Source organism: Mobula birostris, chromosome 24 (assembly GCF_030028105.1).
Source record: "Mobula birostris isolate sMobBir1 chromosome 24, sMobBir1.hap1, whole genome shotgun sequence".
Taxonomy (NCBI): domain Eukaryota; kingdom Metazoa; phylum Chordata; class Chondrichthyes; order Myliobatiformes; family Myliobatidae; genus Mobula; species Mobula birostris.
Window position 1 is genome coordinate 55518357 of NC_092393.1, and position 25449 is coordinate 55543805.

Genomic DNA, 25449 nt, shown 5'->3' on the forward strand with positions numbered 1-25449 from the left:
TAGAGCGGTTTTGTCAGCAAAATGCAGTGAGTGGAGGATAATCATATAGAGATTTTGGACGTATAATCAGTCCCAGTTATTCACAGCAATGTGGGCTTGATGGGAACCACTTAGAAACCATGCACAGCCAACTAAATAAGTCAACTTTCACAATGCTTTGTAACAAAATGTATAACTTTATTCATTTATAAATATACAAAGCATGGTCCTGTACATGTAACAGTATTCATAACAACTTCAACTTCTGGTAAAATACTCCAAGCTGCATTACAAAAGAATAATCAAACAGAGGTTGACAGTGAAGCAACCTATTATTATTTTTTGACAGCTGCATGGACCAACCATTGCTCTGAGTGGGAAAACTGCATTGGCATACAGCGGCCAGCAGTTCATTAACAATGAGCTGCCAACTTCCATTCTGTGTTTATTGTTACAATTTGTAAATATTGTAACTTGAAACACTGACAATGTAAATAGGTTAAATGTAGTACATTTGTCATTTAGAAAATTTGTGGATTATATTCATTAACACATAATTAATTACAGGGTATTTCACAATTAGATTAACATAGATTTCAAAATTATATTAACATTATATAAAAGAAAATTCCAGCAACAAAGGCTATGTGTGCAGGAGCATTTGAGTTACTGTGCGGCCACGGACCCACACAGCTTAGAGGGAACAGTGCAGTGAAAGATTTTTGGGGTCAAATGTATGGATAAGGAGGAAGGGTTTGAGGAGAGTGTTGAAGAAACAGGAAGTGTGGAGATTTCAGAGAGAACTGCAAATATACTTGGTAAACTGAGTTTAAAATTCAGTAAACACAAGTCACCAAAAAGATTAAAGCTTCACACTGGAATAAGTGAGGTTATTTAAGTAATACAAGTTACAACAGAACTGCCACAAGTTAAGACTCCGGTGCATGTAAGACTGGTTAATGGCCATGAGCTCCACAGTGGTCAGTCCATTGCAGGAAGTCGGAAATTTTGATCAGTAATCCTTGCAATAGAAACATTCGTTAAACTTCTTGCTAAAATAAAATTAATGAAACAACAACGCTGGTGAAACGAAGAAGTAAAGGGAATATACTCGGGGGAGTGGCGTGGGTCCTTGTCGAAGACCTCCTCCTTCCCTTGCTCTTCACAGTATGCTGCTTAGAGTACACCATCCACAAATCACTGCTGAGGATTCCAAGGAATCGCATTGCACAATTTCAGGCATCTCTTCAAACAGCCCCTCGGGGCCCGAAAAGCAACTGCAGCTCGACATCTTCTGGGTCGATCAGGTCTACGGGCAGCTCCCCATCATCATTCACTGAATCCGCTTGAGCTCCCTGGGACAGTAGGTACCTGGAAGGGTGAAAGGCAAAGTAAAACACTGCTACAAGAACAATTAAAGTGGAAACAATCATTTCTGCTTCTGTGCAGGTATAACCAGGGCTTCAAAACAAAGTTAAGTTTACTATCACATGCACATGTGTACACATAAAGCCTACATAAAGTGGCCAGTCTGTCACAGGAGAACACCTCCCGACCACTGAACACATCTACAAAGAGCGCTGCTGCAAGAACCCCACGTCAAGGATTGTCAAGGACCCCACCACCCAGGCCATGCTCTCTTCTCACTGGGGCTGTCATGAAGGAGTTAGGTCCCACACTACCGGATTCAGGAGCAGTTATTACCCCTCAAGCATCAAGCTCCTGAATCAGAGTGGATAACTTCACTCGCCACAACACTGAAATGATCACTGAACACAACCTATGGACTCACTTTCAAGGCTCATATTCTCGGTATTAGTTCTTTCTAAATTATTATTATATATTTTGTATTTATTCAGCTTGTCTTCTTTTGCACATTGATTGTTTGTCAGTCTTAGTTTGGGTGTAGTTTTCACTGATCCTATTGTATGTCTTTCTTCTACTGTGAATGCCTGAAAGTAAGTGAATCTCAGGGTTGTGTATGATAACAAATATGCATTTTGATAATAAATTTACTTTGAACTTTCAACTACACAGGTGTAATAAAAATCTTTCTTGCTGTAGCATCGTGATGATATAATATTAGGGACACAACAATCATCAGGAAAACATAAATTAAGTGCAATTTTTTACAAGAAAAACACATTAAACAGAAGTTTTACAAAGAAGAATACAATTAGAAGAGAAAAAAAATAGTCCATTGTAGTACAAAGTGGTGATGGTATTATACTGATGCGATGATTGGGGTTGTACTGGCTGGCTCAAGAACCAAATGGTTGAGAGAAAGTAGATGTTCTTGAACCAGGTGATGTGGAACTTAAGGCTTCTGGACCTTGTGCCTGATAGCAGGTCCAAGAAGATGACATGGTCTGAATGTTAGGGAACTGGAGCACCCAGGGGAAGCTCATACGGGGAGAATGCATAAACTCCTCACAGACAGACAGTGGCAGAAATTGAAACCAGGTCGTCAGTGCTGTAATAGTATTATGCTAACCACTACGCCACTGTGCTGCCCAAAGGGTGGATGAGGAGGAACCACTAATGGACTGCCATACCCTGACAGATGATTTCTTAAAAAACGTTTCGAATGTCGACTTTCAGTTGTCAGTGTTAGGGTGAAGTTGCTCCTTACTTTGCAATCTCTGTGTGCCCATCACTGCAGGCTATGTGGAGGGCTGTCCAGCCGTCCTCGTCCCTCTGTAGAACATCAGCTCCATACTTGAGGAGCAGCTTCACGCAGTCCAGGTTGCCCGTGAGGACCGCCTCATGGAGAGCTGCCATTCCTGAAATTAAGAACACATAGAACATCATTTCACAGTGCAGGGCATTCAGCCCACAATCTCGTGCAGATCTTTTAACCTACTCCAAGGCCCTTCTAACCCTTCCCTCCTACATTGCCCTCCGTTTTTCTATCATCCAGGTGCCTGTATAATAGTCTCTCAAATTTCCCTAATGTTTCTGCCTCTGCCACCAACCTTGGCAGCACATTCCTCACACCACTCTTAGTGCAGAAGAAAACCCTACCTCTGAACCACTACACGGTCCTCCAAACACCTTAACTTATGCCCCCTTGTGTTAGCTATTTCCGCTCTGGGGAAAAAATCTGTGGCTGTCCACTCAATGTATACCTCTTATCTTGAACACTTCCGTTCAGTCACTTCTCACCCTCTCCCTTGAAAGAGAAAAACCCGAGCTCACTTAACCTTTCCTCATAAGGCATATTCGATAATCTGCATCTTCTCTTAAGTTTCCACATCTTTCCTATAATGAGGCGACCAGAACTGAACACCATGTTCCAAGTGTGGTCTAACCAGAGTTTTATAGAGCTGCAACATTACCTCACAGCTTTCGAACTCAGTGTCCCGACTGAGGAAGACCGATACACCACACGCCTTCTTAACCGCCCTATCAACTTGCGCGGCAACATTGAGGCATAGATATCTGGACGTGGACGCCAAGATCCAGTGTTCCATAGATTTTTTTTTTCACAGCTGAACTGACCAACAATAGCCCTGAGCAGGATTTTTTTTTAACTCGGCCTGAAAGCTGCGCAGCACATCATTTAAGAGAAAATCCCAGCTGCGCGGCAACAAAGGCTATGTGCGCGGGAGCATTCCGGCTACTGTGCGGCTGCGCACCCGCGCGGCTTAGAAGGAGCAGTGCCCTCTGTTCCCTCTGTTCCTCCACACTACTAAGAATCCTGCTATTAACCCTGTGTATTATCTTCAAGTTTTACCTTCCAAAGTGAATTACTTCACACACTTCTCTAGATTGAATTCCAATTCTCAGCTCAGCTCCGCATCCTGTCAATGACCCGTTCTAACCTCCAACAACCTTCACACTATCCACAACACCACCAGCCTTCAGGTCATCTGCAAACTTACTAACCCTCCCTTGCACTTTCTCGTCCGTCGTTTATAAAAATCGCAAGGAGCTGGGATCCCAGCACAAGTCCCTGCAGAACACCACTGGTCGGGCAGAATACGCTCCATCTACTACCACACTCTGCCTTCTGATTGGTTGGGAAACCAGCCAATTAGATTGATTAATTTTCAAGGACTATTTACAACTCGCGTTCTCGGTATTATTTTTATTTGTAGTTTGTCCTCTTGTACATTGGTTGTTTGTACGACTTTGTCCGTTTGTGTATAGTGTTTCGCATTTTGTCTCTTTTCCCCCGTTAATGTCTGCGAGAAAATGAATTTCAAGGTAGCATATGGTAACATATGCCACATACATTCATAATAAATTGACTTTGAACTTTAAAGATAGTCAGAAACTTTTTCCCACGTGGAAATAGCAATCACTTCCACACAGCTTTGAGGTAAGGGGGCGGGGGTTTAAAGGAGCTGTGCGGGAAGAGCTATTTTTATTTTGCGAAGTGTGGTAGGTGCGCGGAGAGCGCTGCCGGGGGAGCTGATGAAATCACATAGGGACACATCGTTCAAGGGGCATTTAGACAGACACGCGAACAGACAGGGATTGGAGGGATATGGACCACGTGCGGGCAGATGGATTAGTTTAAAATGGCATCATGGTCGGTACAGACATTTGTGCCGAAGGGCCTGTACTGGTCTATGTTCTAAAACCTGCTCCATACCTTGGCCTTCTCACCTTAAAACACGCCCTCCAGAATTGTCTGGGATTACTATGCCCCGCTTCCCTTTACACACAAGGGCAAAGGTTTCTCATCTCCTCCGCAACACAAGACGAGGAGGTGCCCCTTAGGGAAATAACTCCCATGACACCAGAACCGGGCGCCTTTTCCAGCACCGAAGGCATCTCTACCACCCCCGAGGGGGCAACGAGTGACCAACCCCGCCCCCCAACAAAACTCTCGGATCAGAAACTCACCAGACGGGTAGAGAGAGTCCAGCTTCACTTTGCCCGCTCTAATGAAGCGCCCGACCTGTTCCAGATCGCCTTGCCGAATGTGATCCTGAAATACTATATCGTTCGGGAAGCGGACGGCGCGGGTGGACTTCAGGCTGGCGGGAGCCACCGCGTACCTGGCCCGGGTCGAATAATACTTCATGGTAAGCGGTTTGGACGAAAGGGGATAACTGTAGATAACTCCTCGCACTCGGATCGGCGGTGAGAACTCCCGTTCGCTCTTGCGCACTTGCCTATATACCGCTGTCCGCTCTATTTATGGGAACCTTGTCTCACCGACCGTGTGCCCCACCTCTCTCCACACCCCCACCCTTCGGCGGTGGAGGAGTGGGGGAAGGGTTTAATAGCGAGTGACCCATTAAAGGGTATGATAAAAGAGACACGAGTTGCATTTATGTAGCCGGTTTACGCTGGCACAAACTAGCCGGAGAGGAAGCCGGCGTCATCTCTTGTCCTGATTGATCAGGGCAGGGTCAGAAAGTGGCGGGGGTAGGATAAGAAGAGCGGGGAGGTTTGGGGAAGGGGGTCTCATTTATTTGACCCCCTCTTTGATTAGAATGGACGTGGAGAGGATGTTTCATATAATGGGGGAGTCCAAGACCAGAGGGCACGGTCTCAGAATACAAGGCGTCCCTTTAGAACAGAGATTAGGACGAATTTCTGTGAAATGAATTGCCACAGACGGCTGTGGAGGCCAAGTCATTTGGGTATATTTAAAGTGGAGGTTAATAGGTTCTTGATTAGGAAGGGCGTCAAAGATTATGGGGAGAAGACAGAAGAATGGGGTTGAGAGGGATAATAAATCAGCCATGATGGAATGGGGGAGCAGACTCGATGGGCTGAATGGGCTCGTTCTGCTCCTATATCTCATGGTCTTATGGAAGGCCAAAACAAGTCATGGCAAGAATATTAGCCATCAGCAGCAAATAATCTGCCGGAGGAACTCAGCGGATCGAGCAGCGTCTGTGGGTGGAAAAGATCCTGATGCAGGATTTCCACTCGAAACGTCGAGAATTCCTTTTCCTCCACGGATGCTGCTTGACCCGCTGAGCCCCTTCCGCAAATTATTTCTTGCTGCAAGTCCCCGCACCTGCAGTCTCGTGTTTCTCCAATATTAGGCCCCGCTACTTCCAGGGGCTTTGGCCGCGCTACTAAGCCTTCCTGAGTGACTTTGAGCTAACCGATATGCAGCGTCATTAGATTACCGCAACTGAGACCTCAGGGATGACCTTATGTCACAGAGCCCCAGTCAGGTTTCACGGTGTTGCAACAGTCCCTGTTTACAATTCAGCGTGTTGCCTTTTGCCTCACGTGTTGCAGAGCACAATCCGTAAATCCACAAGGGAACGATGAACCTGTTTTACCCAGCGGACGTACAACTGTGGTGGAACCCGCTGGTCAAAAGGCGGAGCAGGGTGTCGCTGTAAGATCAAGGCACGGCACGGGTGTGTAGCGGTTACTGTAAGATCGAGTTCAATTCCTGCCGCCGTCTGTGAAGAGTTTGTACCTTCTTCCCCTTGACCCTGTGGGTTTCGTCCAGATGCTTTGGTTTCCTCCTACATTCCAAAGACGTGCGGGTTAGGGTGAGTAAATTGTGGCGCCGGAAGCGTGGCGAAGCGTGTTGTCTGTCCCCAGCACATCCCCGATGCATTTCATCGTATGTAACGATGTTGTGATGTACACGTGACAAATAAAGGCAATCTCTCCTTAGTCTTTATTAAGATGAGACATAAACACCACAGCAGGGACCAAGTGACCTGTTTTGGGTTGTTTGTCCCGTTTAAGTGTCACGGGAGAAGGTACGAAAGGCCAGACTGATTGACCAAGAGATCCAGACAAGCGTTTCCCTGACCATCCAAAGGTTACGGTACAAACCTCCGTGCACGTTTCATTCGTACATGAGGCTCTCTATTTCCATGTGTGAACTTGCAATGGATTTGAGTTGTTTGACACACGTACGCAATGGCTAACAAGAGATGTTTAACCCTGCCGCCCGCCTCCGAAACAGAATTTCACATCTCGGTATGGACGACTCGCCTTTCGACCGAGTTCTCGCATCCACACTGTAACCGCCCTCGGAAGTACAAAAGTCAAAGCGATAGAATACAATAAAACAAAAAAAAAGTGCGTTGAAGAAAGTTGTTTCTCTTCCCAGAATGCCGACCCTTCGCGTGCCTTTGTACTGTAATCACCAATATCTGTGGAAAGTCTTCAGCGCAGTTGGACAAGCAAGGAAACAAGCTCTCTCAAGTTGATAGGGAGGTTAAGAAGGCGTAGGATAGGTCGGCCTTCATTAGTCGAAGCATTGAGCTCAAGAACCGCGATGTTACATTGCAGCTCTATAAACGCCAACTCCAGTTAGAACATCAGAAAGTTTTTGACAACAGGCCACAAAGCTTGCCAAATTCCTGTTCGCATAGTGCGTTGAAATAACTATTGAGTTTAGATTTGAAAGTCTCTAAGGTACTAGTCTCAACTACACAGCTAGGTGTCCATAACTCACTGTGTGAAGAAATGCTTCCTGATGTTGGTCTGAAATCTTCCCTTAACCAGTCTCCACCTGTGACCCCGTGTCCTTGACGATGGATTAATTTTCAAGTAGCACCTGTCATCCAATTCTACCCTTAAGGATGTTGAACACTTCTATCATGTCTCCTCTCATTGTACGTCTACTTAGACGAAAAAGATTAATTATTTCAATCTTTCTTCATAGCTCATACTCTGCAGACCTGGAATGAGTCTGGTCGCCCTTCTCGGGACCCCCTCCAGCGCCTTGACATTCCTCACACAAAATGGAGAACAAAATTGTACACAGCACTCAAGGTGTGGGCTCACAAGCGCATTATACAGCTGAGAGAGAACGTCTCCTGACTTGAACTCCTCTCAGCGTATGATATAGCCCAACAATCTGTTAGCCTTCCTGATCGCTCTGTGCGTTGTCTAGATGTTGATAGCGATGAGTCTACCTGGACGCCCAAATCCTTCTCACACAGTGCACTTTCCAACTCAATACCCCCCACTGTAGATTTATAGCTAACACTTCTACTTCCTATATGTAATACTTTACATTTATTTACATTGAAATTCATCTGCCCATATTTGGATTTTGTTTAGATCTAACGGAATTGATTCAGCTGTCCTACTAATCAATCAGCCCGTCCCACTAATCTTGTGTCTTCAGCAAACTTTACTAGTTTATTTGTTATGTGCTTATCCAAATCATTAATGTAAATTAAAAACAGCAGCGGACCCACAATCGATCCCTGCGAAACCCGACTTTTAACATCTTCTAGGTGTGAAAATTATCCTCTCACCGTACCTCGTCGTTTTCTGATTTTGAGCCATTCGCACACCGCAGTCTGAACCCTTACTTCCTGTAATTTGATTATTAACCACACATGGGACACCTTGTCAAAAGCCTTCTGAAAGTCCAAGTAAACGATATCGACTGCTCTTATGTTATCATAAATTTTAGTTGCCCCTTCATAGCATTCCAGCATAGGCCTCATCATCGGAAGGATGTGAAAACTTCAGAGGGGGTGCGGAGGAGATTTACCAGGATAACACACACAAAACGCTGGAGTAACTCAGCAGGTCAGGCAGCACCAATAGAAATCGATAAACAGTCGACGTTTTGGGCGAGGCCTTTCATCAAGACTGGAAAGAGAGATGATCGGTGAAGTGGTCAGGAAAGGTAAAGGGCTGGAGACTCTGATTGGAGAGGAGGGAATCCAGGGGAGGTGATAGGCGGGTGAGCAGAGGTAAGACACCAGAGTGGGGAATAGAAGAGGAGAGGCGTGGGAGAGATTTTTTAAACGGAAAGAGAAATCGATATCCAGGTTGGAGGCTGCCCAAACGGAATGCAAGGTGTTGCTCCTCCTTCCTGAGGGTGGCCTGCGTTTCCATGAACCGCGCACTGAACTGGATGAATCCGAGGATGACACACCCCTATCTTCTCCAGCACTCAGACACGTTCTGTTATTCCTGTGGTGTGGGTCTTCAGTTACTAGACTGGGGATCCAGCAGACGGGTGAGCTAATAATTGCGGAAGGTAAGGAGTTAACCGAATGATCCGGAGTCAAAGTTCAAAGTAAATTTATTATCACCACATGCAACCCTGAGATTCATTTTCTTGTGGGCATACTCAATACATCCGCAACAGAATAATAATCATAATAGAATCAGCGAAAGACCGCACTGACTTGGGCGTTCAACCGGTGTTCCAAAAAAATAGAAAAAAGAAGGGAATAATACATAAATAAATGATAAACATGAGATGAAGAACCGCTGAAAGTGAGTCCATAGGTTGTGGGAACGCCTGGGTGATGGGGCAAGTGAAGGTGAGTGGAGTTATCCTCTTTGGTTCAAACGTCTGATGTTTGAGGCGTAATAGCTGTTCCTGAACCTGGTGGTGTGAGTCCTGAGACTTCTGTACCACCTTCTTGATGGCAGCAGCGAGAAGAGAGCGTGGCCTGGGTGGTGGGCGTCCCTGATGATGGATGCTGCTTTCCTGCGTCAACACTCCATGTAGATATGCTCCATAGTGGGGGGGGGGGAGAGTTAGTTTTACCCATCATCGACTGGGCTGTACCAACTACTTTTTGTAGGGTTTTCCATCCAGGGGCATTGGTGTTTCCATACCAGGCTGTGATGCAGCCTGTCAGCACACATCCATAGAAGTTTATCAACGTTTCAGATGTCTCTTCGAATCTTCGCAGACTCCGACGCAAGTAAAACCAGCATTAATGAAAATGGCAAACAACAGGAATTCTGCAGATGCTGGAAATTCAAGCAACACACATCAAAGTTGCTGGTGAACGCAGCAGGCCAAGCAGCATCTGTAGGAAGAGGTGCAGTCGACGTTTCAGGCCGAGACCCTTCATCAGGACTAACAGTCTGAAACGTCGACTGCACCTCTTCCTACAGATGCTGCTTGGCCTGCTGCGTTCACCAGATACTTTGATGTGTGTTGTTTTAATGAAAATCGATTCGGGCGATTTGGTTTGCGCCGTGTCACCTTCTGTAATTTGTCATCTTACTGCCATTGACTGAGGAAACGTTAACCCAAGAGACTTTGCAGAGGCTGGAAGTTTTGATCAGCAATGCCAAGTACTGGAGGACCATCTATGCAGGTGAACAAACAGTTGGGTTTTCGGGCCGGGATCCTTTCTCAGAACTGGAAGGGAAGAGGGAAGAAGCCAGGATAGGAAAGTGGGGTGGGGGTGGACTGAGGTCTAAACTCTGAAGAATCCTGATTAAATGTTTCCGGTTACACACAAGGTTGACTTTAAGCAATGTGTGTGTTCCCTGCTGGCGGAGCCCACTTGTTCTGAAGGACACGCGAGAGTGGCGGGAACTTACATCACCCGGTTGCAGCGAAGAATCAAAGCGGAGCGCAGAGGGTGGTGATGGGCCTCACACACACTAGCACGTTGACAGCATCTGCGGAATCTGGACAGATTTGCAGCGTGTGGGAGGGCAACCTGGATGTAGCAATTGGGAACAGCCGTTTCACAACGCTTAGTTCGAAATGACTGCACCTCTTCCTACAGATGCTGCCTGGCCTGCTGCGTTCACCAGCAACTTTGATGTGTGTTGCTTGAATTTCCAGCATCTGCAGAATTCCTGTTGTTTTCGAAATTAACATCACTTTTCGTTGCAAAGTCATTCTGGCGATTCTAACAGCTCATTTTGTCCTTCATGAGAATAATCAACTGACGCGCCGTGCTCCAGCGGAGTAAGTATCCGCTGTCAGTTTCGGTAAAGACAATAGACGGGATGTTACAGAATCCGACGTGGAGAAGGATAGAACAATTCGAGAGACAACTCCCCGAATGACCAAAATAGAGTACAAGAGACAGGATGGGCCCAGCTCTGGTCACCTGCCTACAGGAAATAGATCAATAAAATCGGAAGAGTACAAAGAAAATTTACAAGGATGTTGCCTGGTCTTGAGTTATAAGGAAAGGTTGAACAGGACTTTATTTCCTGGAGTGTAAGAGCATGAGGGGAGATTTGACAGAGCTATACAAAATTATAAGGGATATAGATAGGCTAAATATAAGCAGGCTTCACCCCCCCCCCACCCCCACCCCCACTCAGGCTGGGTGAGATTACAACTCAAGGGAATATGGGTTAAGGGTGAAAAATGAAATGTTTAAGGGGAACCTCCTCCTTCGGAGACTGGAACGAGCTGCAGGCGAAGTGGATGATGTGGGTTTGATCTCTACATTTAAGTTTGAGAGGGGTATGTGGGGTGCTATGGTTCAGGTGCGGGTTTGTAGGACTAGGCAGAATAATAATTCCACATAAGAATAACAGGACAAGAGCCTGTTTCTGTGCTGTAGTCAGTATTCATAGTGCTAGGGAAAATAAAAATGAGTGAAAAACAGCCAGCACCAAATATGTTTTTTTTTAAAAATCGATGTACAGTAGATGTTAACTGTTAAGAGAAGCGGGGTTCCTTCCTCGCGGTATGTTCATTGAGGTAGAAACGCCAGAGGAACTGGCTGCAGGTAAAGACGTAATGTTAACAGGAACAAGTTACATGTCTGAGCGCGGAAGTACGGAACAGAATCCCAAGACTAGAAGTCAATCTGTGGCGTCAACTAAAGATGATGATCCCTAACACTTTGAAGGCAACTGCACGGGCTACTGCCCTCGTGGCAAATGATGACAAATAATTTACTTTTACTACATCACTGAATTTTACAGAAGTTTTGTTTTGTTTTAAATTTCTCCTTAATTCACCCCTGGGATGCCAGTTTCGTCATCTTTTGTCTACGTCGCCTCATCTTCTGGGAGACCAACAGATCAAATGTTCTTGACACCAGTCTCCAAGGAAAAGGATGCCGCCAGAATCTCGAAGGTGGTTTAATTCACAAGTTAACAACAGCTTCTTCCCTTCTGCCATCCGATTCCTAAATGGATATTGAACCCATGAACACTACCTCACTTTTTAAATATGTTATTTGCTTTACACTATTCTAATCTACTCAATGCACTTATTGTAATCTATTTATTTGTCCTATATTATCATGCATTGCATTGTACTGCTGTTAAGTTCACAAATTTCACGACACATGCTGGTGATAATAAACCTGATTCTAGTACAGGAAAGGCTGGTAGTGGGTAACAGTTGGCCCAGATCGAATGCATCCTTGGTCGGTGAGAGTAACCAGTCCTGATTTCCTACTTTCAGCCCATATCACATTAAGCGCCACTGCTCCCTATACCTACCCAACTACTTAAATACTAGTGCACCTGCCTCAGCCACATTGGTCGGTGAGCACCTCCTCTGGCGCCTCGTTCCATATACTCACCTCGTGTGTGGGGAAAAATGCCTTTCAACTTTTGGTCAATTGTTTCTTCCTCAGCCAAGTACAATTGTGGAAGGCAAACTACATTAACTTCAGATTTTTTTTTAAAAAAACGGTGCAGGAACTGAGGCGAATGTGGTGCACATGGAACTGTGAAAAGGCAGTTGGCAAGCTACTGTATAATAGGAACTTTGAGGAGATTTAAGACCATGCAGTCGACAACTGCAGCAGTGAGTGGTAGCGTTATTGGACCGCGGGGGGGGAGGGGTGTCCCTCTGGCTTCCACTCTCTTCCTTTCCAGGCACGATGAAGGGTCGCGGCCCCAAACTTCGACTTCCTTTCCATGGTTGCTGCCTGACCTGCTGAGTTCCTCCAGCATTTTACGTTAATAATTTCTTGCGTCTACAGTATGTTGTGTTTCACTATGAAGATTAATTTTAATATAAACCTCTGTACAAGATACGATTCTCAGTCTGCAGCTGACAAAACAGTGAATTGTGAGATTGACTCGAGGAAATGGTAGATGGGTCCCACCTGACAAGATGAAATTTAAAGGTTCTCGCTGAATACAACAGTGGGCATATAGTTCGAAAATAGACTGAATGTAGAGGGTTGAGAGGTGACAATTTCAGTAGGGTGCAGCAGGAAATTCTGGACAGTCAGCAATGCAACTGGAAACCTGTAGTTGATCCAATAAAACCCAGTAAAGCAGGTGGCTACCTCACTCCTCTCACCTAGCCCAATTCAAAGCCTTTGCTGTGTGGAGACTGCATGTGATCCCTAACCACTGGGGATCTGCAGATACTCATTTCCTCTTGCACTCTAGAGACATGCTGGTTACTAGATTAACCAGTCAATGGTTGATTACCTGTGGTGTAGGTGTACCCAGCCACATCCACACTCGTGGCTATGCCTGGTCACAACTGCTTTGCCTGGATGAGCCATTTTCCGCACCGAGGGCAACACAATGATTAGCATAACGCTTTACAGTAACAGCAATCACGAAATGGGGCTCGTACTTTGACAATCCGCCAACCTTCAGGTCGTGCTATTTAAGAATTTAGTGACTGTTTTGTACCTTGGCTGTCTGCAACGAATTGGTACGTTTTCCCCGCTCCAGGTTCCTCCCCCATTCTAAACAGATACGCTTGGCAAGTTTCAGGCTACCTCCAGGACATCCTCAGACTGTTGGTCATTGATGCAAACGAGCAGTTGCAGCAGTGTACCATTTACCGACCAATACCATCTGGAAGGACGGGAACACCACCACTTGGAAATCCCCTCCAAGTCACTCACCACCCTGACTTGGAAACACATCGCCATTCCTTGTCGCTGGGTCAAAATCATGGAATCCCCTCTCCAAGAGCACTATAGGTGTACCTACATCTCAGGGACAGCAGCGATTCGAGAAGGCAGCTCATCACCACCTTCCCAAGGGCAATTAGGGATGGGTAATAAATGCTAGTTTAGCTGGCAACGCCCACATTCCATAAATAAGAAATGACTGCTTCAATGTATACATGGTATAAAGCTAATTAACAGGACGGTCAGGGGAATTAATTAAAAGGTGCTAAATTACAGGTAAATTAGGAGTATAGACATAGAATAGTACAGTACAGGCCCTTCGGCCCACAATGTTGTGCTGACCCTCAAACCCTGCCTCCCATATAAGCCCCCACCTTAAATTCCTCCATATACCTGTCCAGTAGTCTCTTAAATTTCACTGGTGTTTCTGCCTCCAGAATCGACTCAGGCAGTGCATTCCACGCACCAACCACTGAGTAAAAACACTTCCTCTAATATCCCCCTAAACTTCCCACCCCTTACCTGAAAGCCATGTCCTCTTGTATTGAGCAGTGGTGCCCTGGGGAAGAGGCACTGGCTATCCACTCTATCTATTCCTCTTAATATCTTGTACACCTCTATCATGTCTCCTCTCATCATCCTCCTCTCCAAAGAGTAAAGCTCCTTTAATCTCTGATCATAATCCACATTCTCTAAACCAGGCAGCATCCTGGTAAATCTCCTCTGTACCCTTTCCAATGATTCCACATCCTTCCTATAGTGAGGTGACCAGAACTGGACACAATACTCCAAATGTGGCCTAACCAGAGTTTTATAAAGCTGCATCATTACATCGTGACTCTTAAACTCTATCCCTCGACTTATGAAAGCTAACACCCCATAAGCTTTCTTAACTACCCTATCCACCTGTGAGGTAACTTTCAGGGATCTGTGGACATGTACCCCCAGATCCCTCTGCTCCTCCACACTACCAAGTATCCTGCCATTTACTTTTGTACTCTGCCTTGGAGTTTGTCCTTCCAAAGTGTACCACCTCACACTTCTCCGGGTTGAACTCCATCTGCCACTTCTCAGCCCACTTCTGCATCCTATCAATGTATCTCTGCAATCTTCGACAATCCTCTACACTATCTACAACACCACCACCCTTTCTGTATCTGCAAACTTGCCAACCCACCCTTCTACCCCCACATCCAGGTCGTTATAAAAATCACGAAAAGTAGAGGTCCCAGAGCCGATCGCTGTGGGACGCCACTAGTCACAACTCTCCAATCTGAATGTACTCCCTCCATCACGACCCTCTGCCTTTTGCAGGCAAGCCAATTCTGAATCTGCAGGATTAACAGAATGGTTGAGCCAACAGATTTGACAGGCTGAATGGCAAGCATCAAAGTACAAACATCAGCTGTTCTCCAAGTGCTCGATGGGAACATATTACAACAGAGGCCACAGTAGTGGACTGTGTCCAGCTTGTATCAGATGTCCTGTCTTGTCCGGTCCACGTGGTGGACGAAACTTCTAATGGCCTTCTAGGAACTCTGGCAGGTGTAAATTGAAAATAGTGGCTCAGACCCACTTCACCACCCTACATGCAGCAGAAACCATTACATTCTCATGGACACCAGAGCCAGCCACTCCTACTACAGCCTGTGACAGATTTGTGCCCAGGACCTCAAGAAGACAAAGCAGGTTGTGCCCAGGAATGCTGAAGGTGGGGATGCAACAGGGCAGCACAGTAGAGGAGCAATTAGCACAACACTATTACAGCACCAGCAACCCAGGTTCTATTCCTGCTGTTGTCTGCAAGGAGTTTGTACATTTTCCCTGTGGCCATGGGTGTAAACAGGTAGTGCGGGCTCATTGGTCAGGAAGGACTCATTACCACTGTACATCTAAATTTAAAAAATATGAAGTAACCAAACAGCTGAGAACAGCTTCAATGACACTTGAGCTTGTCTGTAGGTTACAAACCCCCAATTACAAATGGACAACCTCCCATATTAAAGTCAAAAGTGATGCACACAAGTTTGTCTTTCAGATAAGCAGAATTCCTTTCTTTCTCGACTCGAGATTGTTCTTCATCAGTCTTATGCATTTGACTGTTCATTACAATAATATGGCAATGTTACCATATCAAGTGAGTGTACAATTCCAACTTGCGGACTAAATCAACTACTGATGAACTGAAACTGGAACCGTGTGGAGATGGTCTGCAGAGAAAAGTGAAATCTGCAGATTTCAGATTTGGTACAGAATAGTGTGTGGAGTTTGTCTGATCATGTGACACATTTTTCCCATATTTACATTAATCAGAAAAATTGAACTAGAGGGTGAAGTGCAAAATAGGCTCAAAGTAACAAGTGGAATGGAACTGCCAAGGGCTAGCATAAACTCAATGGGCTGAATAATCTTTGCATAAGAAATACATCAGCTACTGCTGATACTTTGGGTGGCAGGGTGGAGATGTGTATCAAAAGAGGTGCAAAGTGCTCCTTCCATCCAATAGCCTCCTGATCATGTTTACGTGAAACCATGGGAGCAGGTGGTGGATGGTCATATGAGCAGCTGGTGCCTATCACAAGCCCTGGTAATGTGACCACTGACACCAGGCAGACAATCTCTGGAGTATTGATAATAGCTAGCATCATCCACCCTGTAAAGACATTGCCCAGAAGGCAATGTAGAAAAATTAGCCTGGATCTATCATGGTCATGAGACCACAATCATCCATGTGATATGACACAGCACATAATAATAATAATAATAATGATGATAACTGTTGCTATTGCAAACTCCAAAATGCAGATTATGACTGAAGCAGATCCAATTGAGTTCACCATACGAGATAGTCAACAGATACCCAACTGATGCAGCTCTATTCAAATCATTTGTGAGCATTTAGTCATTGGCCTCATACTTACCATGGGTAACATTTTACCACTGGCACCATACTTGTCATGGGAATCACAACCCAAATACCTTTGGCTCAAGGGTGGGGGGGAGGGGGGGGGGGGGAGGAGAAGAGGAGAGAGAGAAAGACAGAAAAGACAACCAACCAGCTTGACAAAATGCAAACAGGAGTCTCAGAATGGAAAAGTTTAATCTTTCTTTAATTTCATCCTGGCCACCAAATGTTTGCCTCCATTTAAGCACATCGGAATGCTTGAAGAATTGCACAACTCATAGATGAAGCCCTCTCCCTATGCTTCATCTACTGCGTGATCCTTTCTACCCCACCCACCAAAAAAAACTGATCTTGGGTCCAGATTTTAAAACTGAAATAGAAGAGTCCCTGAGTTACAAAACTAGATGCCTCTTCCTTTAAACTTCTGAACAACCCCAAAGCCCTCCCCCCCCTCCAATTTTTCCTCTTCCCCCAGCAGTGGCCTCTAGTTCACTCACCTCTATTTAGGCACTCAGACAAGTGCAAGAAAACCGTCCATCACCAGGTAAAGACGCAATGTTAATACAAACAAGTTAAAAATCTGTACAAAAGTACATTACATGAATCAGTAACAGGAAACAAAAAAGTCCAAAGTATAGATGTGGCTTGAACAATTAAGGATGGTGATCCCTAATAAATTAACAAAATGAAAACTGCACGATGTGCACTGACAATTGGCTGCATATTCCCTGGTTTTATCAACTTAGACTTGATGCCAAATATTTCATGTTTACTGCATTTTGAATTGTACAAAAAGCTGTAGTGTTTTTGGTTGCAATTTTATAATTCATCTTTAACATGATCAGCTTCTTCGTCATCTGATTCTCCATCTGTCTCTTCATCTCCCTCCTCATCCTCTTCCATGTCTTCAAGGTCCTATAGGACAGGAAGTAGGGGTGAGATAGAGGCAGCTTCCAGACAAGTTGTTCACAGTATTACATCAGACTCATCCCCACGCCAACCTCCCCATTTCCAGGAAAGTCCCACAACCCACCAATACTGGCAGTGCTTTGGAATGGGAAAGGCATCTGCAGACGTCACTTGCTAAACTCAGAGCACCAAATGATAGTAGCATTCTCAGCAGCCAAAGCCATCTTACTGAAAATAAAATCTGTTTCCCCACCCACTTTCCAAATGTTAAGGCAACATCCCAAGTTGCAAAGCTCAAGGTTCAATGTAAGCACCTCTTAGCTGGAACAGTGACACTGAACTGCCCACAGTGGATAAAGGCTTAGGAACAGGTTATTAAATTAGATTATGGATATGGGTGGCAGGGTGGAGATACATCTCTACCAAAGTAGGCACAAGGCACTCTTTCCCTCCGTTAGCCTGCAGGTCACCCTTGGGCAAGGTGTAGCACCTGCTCATTCCCCTCTGCCCTATATCAGGGTCACATGAAGCCATCAGAGCAGGTGGTGGATGGTCAAATGAACAGCTGGTATATATCACAAGTCCTGGTTATGTGGCCACTGATGCCAGGCAATCACTGAACATTGATAAAGGACGGGGTCTGGCATCTTGAAGACACTGCCCACTATTTATGTAGAAAAACAATTACTAAGAACAATCATGGTCATGAGACCATGATTGCCCACATCATACGACAGTACATAATGATGAGGAGTCTTTAAATTTTGGCTGGGCATCTCATAAAATCAGATTACTATGTGATTCATGTAGCAATCAATCTGGTGCTGATGCATCTAGATTTGTATACCTAAAGATAAATCAACGAGTCAAAGGTTCAAAGCTCTGGTAATAGGTACTGACTTCACAATACTCTACACATCTCCCTTTCCACACTACAATGAAGTAATTGCAATACTGTCTACCAGCAAGTGAATAACTTAACACAGCAGAGAGAACATTTCAAAGGTAGAGGGCAGGCAGGGGATTGGGACATTACCCAGCGACTATTCATACTGAAGACAAAAGCACAGCAATACACTCAAAGCGCATAACTGACTGAAGCTCACCACAAATTGCCCCAGAGCAAGCTGCAGTTAGCAGCAACCACATTAATCAACACTCAGTTAATTAGCCACAGCAGCCAGAACCATTTCAGCTCCTGGTTACAGGAAGGATCTCAGAAGGACACAAAAGCTTTAGCGAGTGGAAAAGAGGTTTCCCAGGATGCTGCCCAAATTTGAGAGCATGCCTTATGAGCAGAAATTGGACAAACTTCAGATGTTTTCTCTGGAACAGAACAGGCTGAGGGGAGACCTGAGAGTAGTGTAACATAGGGTAGATTTAGTACAAAGCCAGCTTCTCTCGGGGTCAAAATCTCTAACATGCCTTATGGTGAGGGGGACAAGTCCAAGGAGATGCACGGGGCAGAGTTCTGTTTTTAAGTATACACTAGTGGGCTCCTGAAATGCACTGCTAAGGGTGGCGGCAGAGAAATACATGGCGTTTAAAAGGCACACGAATGCAGAGAATGGAGGGATACAGACAAAGTGGGCAGAAAGGATTAGTTTAGCCAGGCATTAAATTACTAGTTCAATTAGTATGGCACATCATGGGCTGAAGATCCAAAACCTGTGCTTTGGGTATGGCAGAGGCAGCACCTCTAATCTGGACAATGACTGGCCAAGGACTGTGCTTCCCACACAGTACCTGGCCAGACTCCAAATCACCTTGCTGTGTTTCAGGCTGTTATCGTGGGAGGACCTTCTCTCCTTCCCCCAAAGCCCCAGGCCAACTAAACCAATCTGACCCCACGGTAGTACTCACCTCCTCTGCAGCACCTCCATCTTTTCCTCCACTTTCTAAGAATTTGATGAATGCTTCAAGTGTTCTTTCACCATTGTAATCTATGACCTGCAAATACAAGTTCACATTTCAGGGAGAAATCAAGCATTTCAATACTCTGGTTACCAGTGACTTCATGTGATGTGGAAAAATCATTAAGAAGATTAAAGATAACTCCTTCAAACTACATTTCATATTTCTAAATAAACTGAAATGCACATCAGAACATCCCTTCCAAAGCAGCATTTACCCCAGAGTTGCAGCTCTATAAACTCAAGTTAGTTCACACTTGCGAGTACATGTTCAGTTCTGCTCGCCTCATTATAGGACAGTTGTGGAATCATTAGAAGTTACAGACGAGACTAACCAGGATAAATAACAATCCTGGGAGGCAGGGTGAGGTGTGGGGAGAAAGGAGAATCACTAGGTCATAGGCAAAGCACTGGACAATAGAGTAGTGGGTACAATGCACAGCCAGAAGTGGTGGCAGAGGCTGGTTCAATAAGTGCATTTGGGACTCTTCGATAGGCACATGGATGAAAGAAAAAGTGAGGTTTATGGGCTATATAGGAGAGGGGGGCTGGATTGATCATAAAGTTTACATAGGTCAGCACAAAATCATGGGCTGAAGGACCAGTGTTGTACTATTCCATCTTAAACATTAGGGCCTATGCACATTAGTCGCCAAAGCACAACAGGTGGAACAAGCTATTGGAAAGGCAGATCACATGTAGAGCCTTTATTGTGAGGTTTGTGTACTGAAGTGAAAGTGACATTACAATTATACAAAGCCTTCACCTGTAGTACATGTAGAATTTCTGTCCCCCACCACCCAAGATACACACTACATCTTAGCAAAGATCCATTAGACTTGTTACAGGACCACTGTGTTCATCAAAAGCGGAGATAAAGATAAGGGAAGATAGCTGTCCAAACTTACAAGAGATCTAACTAATACTTAGATCTGACAGACTCAATGTTAGATGCTGGCAAGATGTTATTCTCTGGCTGAGAAGTCCAAACTGGTAGAGTAGCCAATCTCAGACTAAGAGGGAGGCTACTTGGAACATGAATGGGAGAATTTGTTCCCAGGAGAGTGGCAAATCTTTTCCATTACCAGGCCAAGTCATCAAGGTCATTGAAAACAGATCATGGACTGACTGCAGGGTGAGAATCAAGGGATATGGAGATAGTGGCAGAAGATGGCACTAAGGGAGATCAAGCAGATTTTGCAGCTGCTGAAAACCTTCAGCAACACATTACCACTCGACTTGAATTCCTCCAGCAGTTTGTGCACGTCTCCAAAGGAGATCAGATTGCTGACCATAAGACATCGGAGCAGAATTAAGCCATTCTGTCCAGTCTTCACCATTCCATCACAGCTATTATCCTCTCACCCCATTCTCCTATGTTCACCCTGTAACCGTTGATGCCCTTACTAAGCAAGAACCTATCACCCTCCACTTTAAATATACCCAGTGACTTGGCCTCCACAGCTGTCTGACGCAATGAATTTGACAAGTTTGCCAGCCTCTGGTTAAAGACATTCCTCATCTGTTCTACAGGGATGTCCCTCAAGTCCTAGACTCCCTCATTATAGGAAACACCCTCTCCACATCCACTCTCTAGGCCTTTCAATATTTGAAAAGTTTTAATGATATCCCCTTGCATTTTTCCAAGTTCCAGTGAGTACAGGCCCAGAGCAACCACTCTTCATACATTAACCTTTTCATTCCTGGAAACATTGTGAACCTCTAGATCCTCACCAATGCCAGTACATCTTTCTTGGAAAAGGAGCCCCAAAACTGCTCGCAACAGCTAAAATGCAGTCTGACCAATGCTTGATAAAGCTCAGCATTATACCCTTGCTTTTGTATTCTAGTCCTCTTGAAATGAATGCTAACCTTGCATTTGCCTTCCTTACACTGACTCAACTTGCAAGTTAACCTTTAGAGACCCCTGCACAAGAACTCCCAAGTCTCTTTGCACCTGTAATTCCTGATTTCTCCTACTTAACAATTAATCTATACCTTTATTCCTTCTATCCCAACACCATATCCATCTGCTACATTGTCCATTCTCCTATTCTGTCCAAGCCCTTCTGCAGACACTCTGCCTCAACACCATCAGCCCCTCCACCCATCTTCGTATTGTCTGCAAACTTGGCTACAAAGTCATTAATTCCGCTTTCCAAATCATTGATGTATAACATGAAAAGAAGCGGTCCCAAGACCAGCCCCGGTAGCACACTAGTCAGTGGCAGCCAACTAAAAGCTCCTTTATTCCCACTCTGCCTCTTGCCAGTCAGTCAATCTTCTATCCATATTAGTGGATCATGGGTTGTGGAGTGGTTTCAAAGTCTGATGGTCCATTCAGTTCCCATTTCTAAACCCTTATGTGACAACATTGAGTTGCATCTGATCATACAGTAATTCATAGTCTTACTACTCTAACTATTCAAAGTATGTTTAAATATTCATTTACAGCACAGCACTTATCTAAGCCTCTATTTAAAATATTCAGAGTCAGTGGATAAGTTACTGTAATTCATGATTCTAAAAAAAGGAACAGGCCACCTCATTCCAGCAAAGGCAGTCACATCCAGCTTGAACTGAGCTATTTATAGCTGGAATGGAGGCTTAAATAGGCTGGTGGAGAAATAGCTAGGAATCCAAAGTCATCTCGCCTGCCCAGGAGCCAACGGCCATTACATGGTTGCTGAATCACGCTGATCATTGCTTACCTTCTTCTCAGAGCCTGAAGGGAAGAACTTCAGTGTAGGGAAGCTGTGGATCTTCACAGCTTCAATTTCATTCGCTGTTGAGTCCATCTTTGAAATGACTATTTTCTCATCATCCTTGTATTTCTCTCCTAGAGATTCCCAGATCGGAGCAAGCTGTTTGCAGTGACCACACCATGGGGCATCTGGGTAGAAAAAGCAGAAGCTTTATACAATGCATAATCTTAAATTTACAATGGTACAAGTTTTATATAAATTTTAGTGCAATTTCTGTTCAGAACACCAAGGTTTAGGAGCTCCGCTCACCATTCACAATCCTACACTAATCACCAGACATTTAGGTGGCACTCAGGAAACCCACGCTTGTCAGGGGAAAACAAGTTCTTTACAGACAGCAGCAAAATTGAACCCAGGTTGCGAATGCTGTAATAGTGTGTTATACTAAATGCTACATTTAATGCAAGATTCAAAGCTCAAGAGAAATTACTTAATTTAAAACTCAAATTTTTTAGACTTACAGAATTCAACAAAAACATCCTTTGTTTCATCGAAGGCAACTTCCTCAAAATTTTTGCCAACAAGGACCTTGACAGGTGCTTTGTTCCAGTCTTCAGGAATGTCTTGGCTCATGAGATGAGGCTAAATATCAAAGGCAAAATTAGCATCTTTAACTTGACATTTCAAAACATTAAATTCAAATTTATGTACAAGCAACAGAATCTCAAAGGTCACAGAACAGATTTGGCCCATCAAGTCTGTCGAGGTAACCTCAATTCCACACCATCTTTTACCAAAGCAAATTCTCTTGGATAGTTACCTAGCACTTTAAACACTAACTGAATCTGCCTCCACTAATACCATCACAGTTGCACAGGATCGGGAAAAAGTTGTAGAAACCAACCCAGACAGCTCCGTCGTGGGCACTAGCCTCCCCAGCATAGAGGACATCTTCCAAAGCGATATCTCAAAGGCTGCTTCCATCACTAAGGATCCCCACCACCAGGTAATACTCGTCTCATCACTACCATACAGGAGCCTAAAATATTGTTTTCTTTTAAGAACAGCTTCTTCCCCTTCACCAGATTAGTAAATGGAAAATAAACCATGTACACTACCTCTTTTTGCATTACTTAATTCATTTTTAATATACATTTCTTACTGTAATTTGTTTTATTGTATTGCTATGTAGCTGGCTGGTGGCACAGTGACATCAGCGCCCGACTCCGGAGCGAAGGTTCCCGAGTTCGAATCCAGTCGGGCCGCTCCCGGGCACGCTTTCCATCCGTGCCAGGTTGAGTGTCGAGCTCGCAACTCAGCCTTGTAAAAAAAAACTGCGCTGCGAGAAAGACGTGGGGGACCACTCACAGAATCTTTCCTCCAAGACAACCACTTGAAAAGTGGTCACCGAGGCTCTGGCAGAGTATGGCACACAAAAAATTGCTATTTACTGCTGCCACAACACCACAAATTTCACAACATATGCCAGTGATATTAAATCTGATTTGAGCTCATTCCACATCCGCTCCTTGACCTTTGACTCAAACCTAACTGTAGATTAACTGGTGCACATTTACTGTAACTGGTTTACAGAACTGGTGACCTCAGCACAGTGGCCTTAGAACTTTTCCTGTAGCTCTAGTCTGTGATCTGAGGTTTTGTATTCATCTTAGGGAACCTGCATCCCATGAACCATGAATACATGTCTAACTGTTGGAACACAAGGTAAACATCACTGCGTACAAAAATCAAGCAAACTTAGCTTAAAATTGCATTTTGCAATCTTAAAACTAATTTTATCCTGGCCTCAAACTGATTTGCTTAATCTAAGCTCAATACTGTGGATGCACACTTCCATCCAGTACAGCCCATCTCAATCTCTGCTTCCTTTGTACTTCTGTCATTTGATATCTGTTCAAAATTATCCCAAGTGCATAATACAGTTGGTACCTTCTGCAAAGGTGTTGTGGCATCAATTCAGATTGGCACAGGACAATTCTACCAGCTCCTCCACTCCTACAATGGGGGTGGGGAGACATCCCAGTCGTGGAGGAAACCATGCCTAGTTACAGTTGCAGCTTTAGGATACGCACAATTTTCACTCTATTAGCACCCATCCTGAACTTTTTGCCTTCTCATTTGCACAAATATAGGTTCTCCCCTGATCAAGTCAGTATGCTGGTATTTAGAACTGCTTGGAATCTGTATGTCTCAGAAATGAGGTGCCCAACAACATGTATGTGTAACAGAACCAAGGGCAACATGCAGTTAAATGAGATCGGCCAACCCCTGCAAGTTCTAGTCCATTGAAGGCCTGTCTCTGCCTGTCCTGGGGTTAGAGGAGTGTTTGTGTGGATGAGAAGGATGGAGGGCAGTAAAGGCTTTTTTTGCCATTTTGCTGCTTGTGTTCTGTGTTGTCGACGAGCATGGTAAGCATGCTACGTTGATACTGGAATATGGCGCATCCTTAAGTTGATGGTTAAAGCAAATCACATTCACTGCATGTTTCAATGTATGTGTAAATAAATGAATCCACGATCTCACCAAGATACAAGTCCAGCAGGCCAGTTGTTGGTCACCCGAGGACATGCAGCCTCAATTTCTCCAAGCTCTACACTATCAACTTTCCCTTTACACTCGGGCAAACATTTGTCATTGCAGATTCACGCAGACGAAGCTTTTTACAAATGATGAAAGGCCTCACCTTCAGCTTCCCTTCCAAGAACTGGCTGCAGAAGTTTTTGACATTCTCCACTGTGACGTCTTCTGTCTCTGGCTTGTACTTGGTCATTTCCTCCTCCAGTGTGATGAGGCGAATGGCAGGACATTCCTCCTTCTTCAAGCCAAAGAACTCCAGAACCCTCTGGTTGTCTTCAACTTCGCTGTCAATGTAGATGAACAGAACCTATCAGGAAAGGTGAGGGGAAGGAAGTCAATTGACCGAAGGGACAAACTGCATTTCAGCTCAAGACAGTGATTGTACACCATGCTTTCCCCCATCTAAACCTCCACTAGGATACACCAAACTTCCCACAACCTTCTTTGATCCAAGAACCATACCTTGCCTGTCTAATATTACTTGATTGGTTTCAGTAAACCATCTATTCTTCCTGAAACATTCATTTCTGCCCAAGTTTGGGGTCTGAATGGTCAATGTTCCCACTGTAGGCCAACTCAAATTTGTACTAAAACCACATGAACATCTACACCTACACCAAATGTCCCTCACTTGGGGTCCATGGCATAAAGGTTGGGAACCCCCGCTCTACACCATGCAAGAATCACTGACTACCAGGACCCGACAAAATTTGCTGACTTATTCAATACAGCCCAAAACTATGTGCACACCCAGATATGAAAAGGCATCTCATTCTTAAGCTGGCACACTCTAAAGAATAACCATTGTAGATTCATCCAGCCAACATAAACAGAAATCATAATATGACTAACTTCAAATACCTGATTCATATAACAAGGGAATACAAATCTAATACAAAAGCCAGTTTCTATAACTATAGGAT

The 25449-nt window shown here is 44.6% G+C and overlaps 2 protein-coding genes across 2 annotated transcripts in view; both read right to left on the reverse strand.

Annotated features, from left to right (window-relative positions):
- Window positions 1–156: 156 nt before the first annotated feature.
- ppp1r27a (protein phosphatase 1, regulatory subunit 27a) lies at window positions 157–5110 on the reverse strand. Its single transcript, XM_072241969.1, has 3 exons — window positions 4834–5110; window positions 2612–2762; window positions 157–1350 (listed from the first exon to the last, which is right to left on the reverse strand). The coding sequence occupies exons 1-3, from the start codon at window positions 5012–5014 to the stop codon at window positions 1227–1229; spliced, it is 456 nt and encodes a 151-aa protein (XP_072098070.1). The 5' UTR covers window positions 5015–5110; the 3' UTR covers window positions 157–1226.
- An 11477-nt stretch (window positions 5111–16587) lies between these two features.
- p4hb (prolyl 4-hydroxylase, beta polypeptide) overlaps window positions 16588–25449 on the reverse strand; it is a 36222-nt gene continuing 27360 nt past the window's right edge. The window contains exons 7-11 of the mRNA XM_072242659.1: window positions 24633–24833; window positions 22450–22570; window positions 21935–22116; window positions 19174–19260; window positions 16588–17316 (exon numbers count right to left, since the gene is read on the reverse strand). Of these exons, the coding sequence (XP_072098760.1) occupies window positions 17221–17316; window positions 19174–19260; window positions 21935–22116; window positions 22450–22570; window positions 24633–24833 (687 nt within the window). The 3' untranslated portion in view covers window positions 16588–17220. The remainder of the gene's footprint in view (window positions 17317–19173; window positions 19261–21934; window positions 22117–22449; window positions 22571–24632; window positions 24834–25449) is intronic.

Excerpts from the sequence above, each read along its gene's own strand:
- ppp1r27a (XM_072241969.1), bottom strand. The coding sequence starts at position 5,014 with ATGAAGTATTATTCGACCCGGGCCAGGTACGCGGTGGCTCCCGCCAGC. Across the intron at positions 2,763-4,833 it reads GGACTCTCTCTACCCGTCTG|GAATGGCAGCTCTCCATGAG; the intron begins GTGAGTTTCTGA and ends TCTTAATTTCAG. Across the intron at positions 1,351-2,611 it reads GGGCACACAGAGATTGCAAA|GTACCTACTGTCCCAGGGAG; the intron begins GTAAGGAGCAAC and ends TCACCCTTCCAG.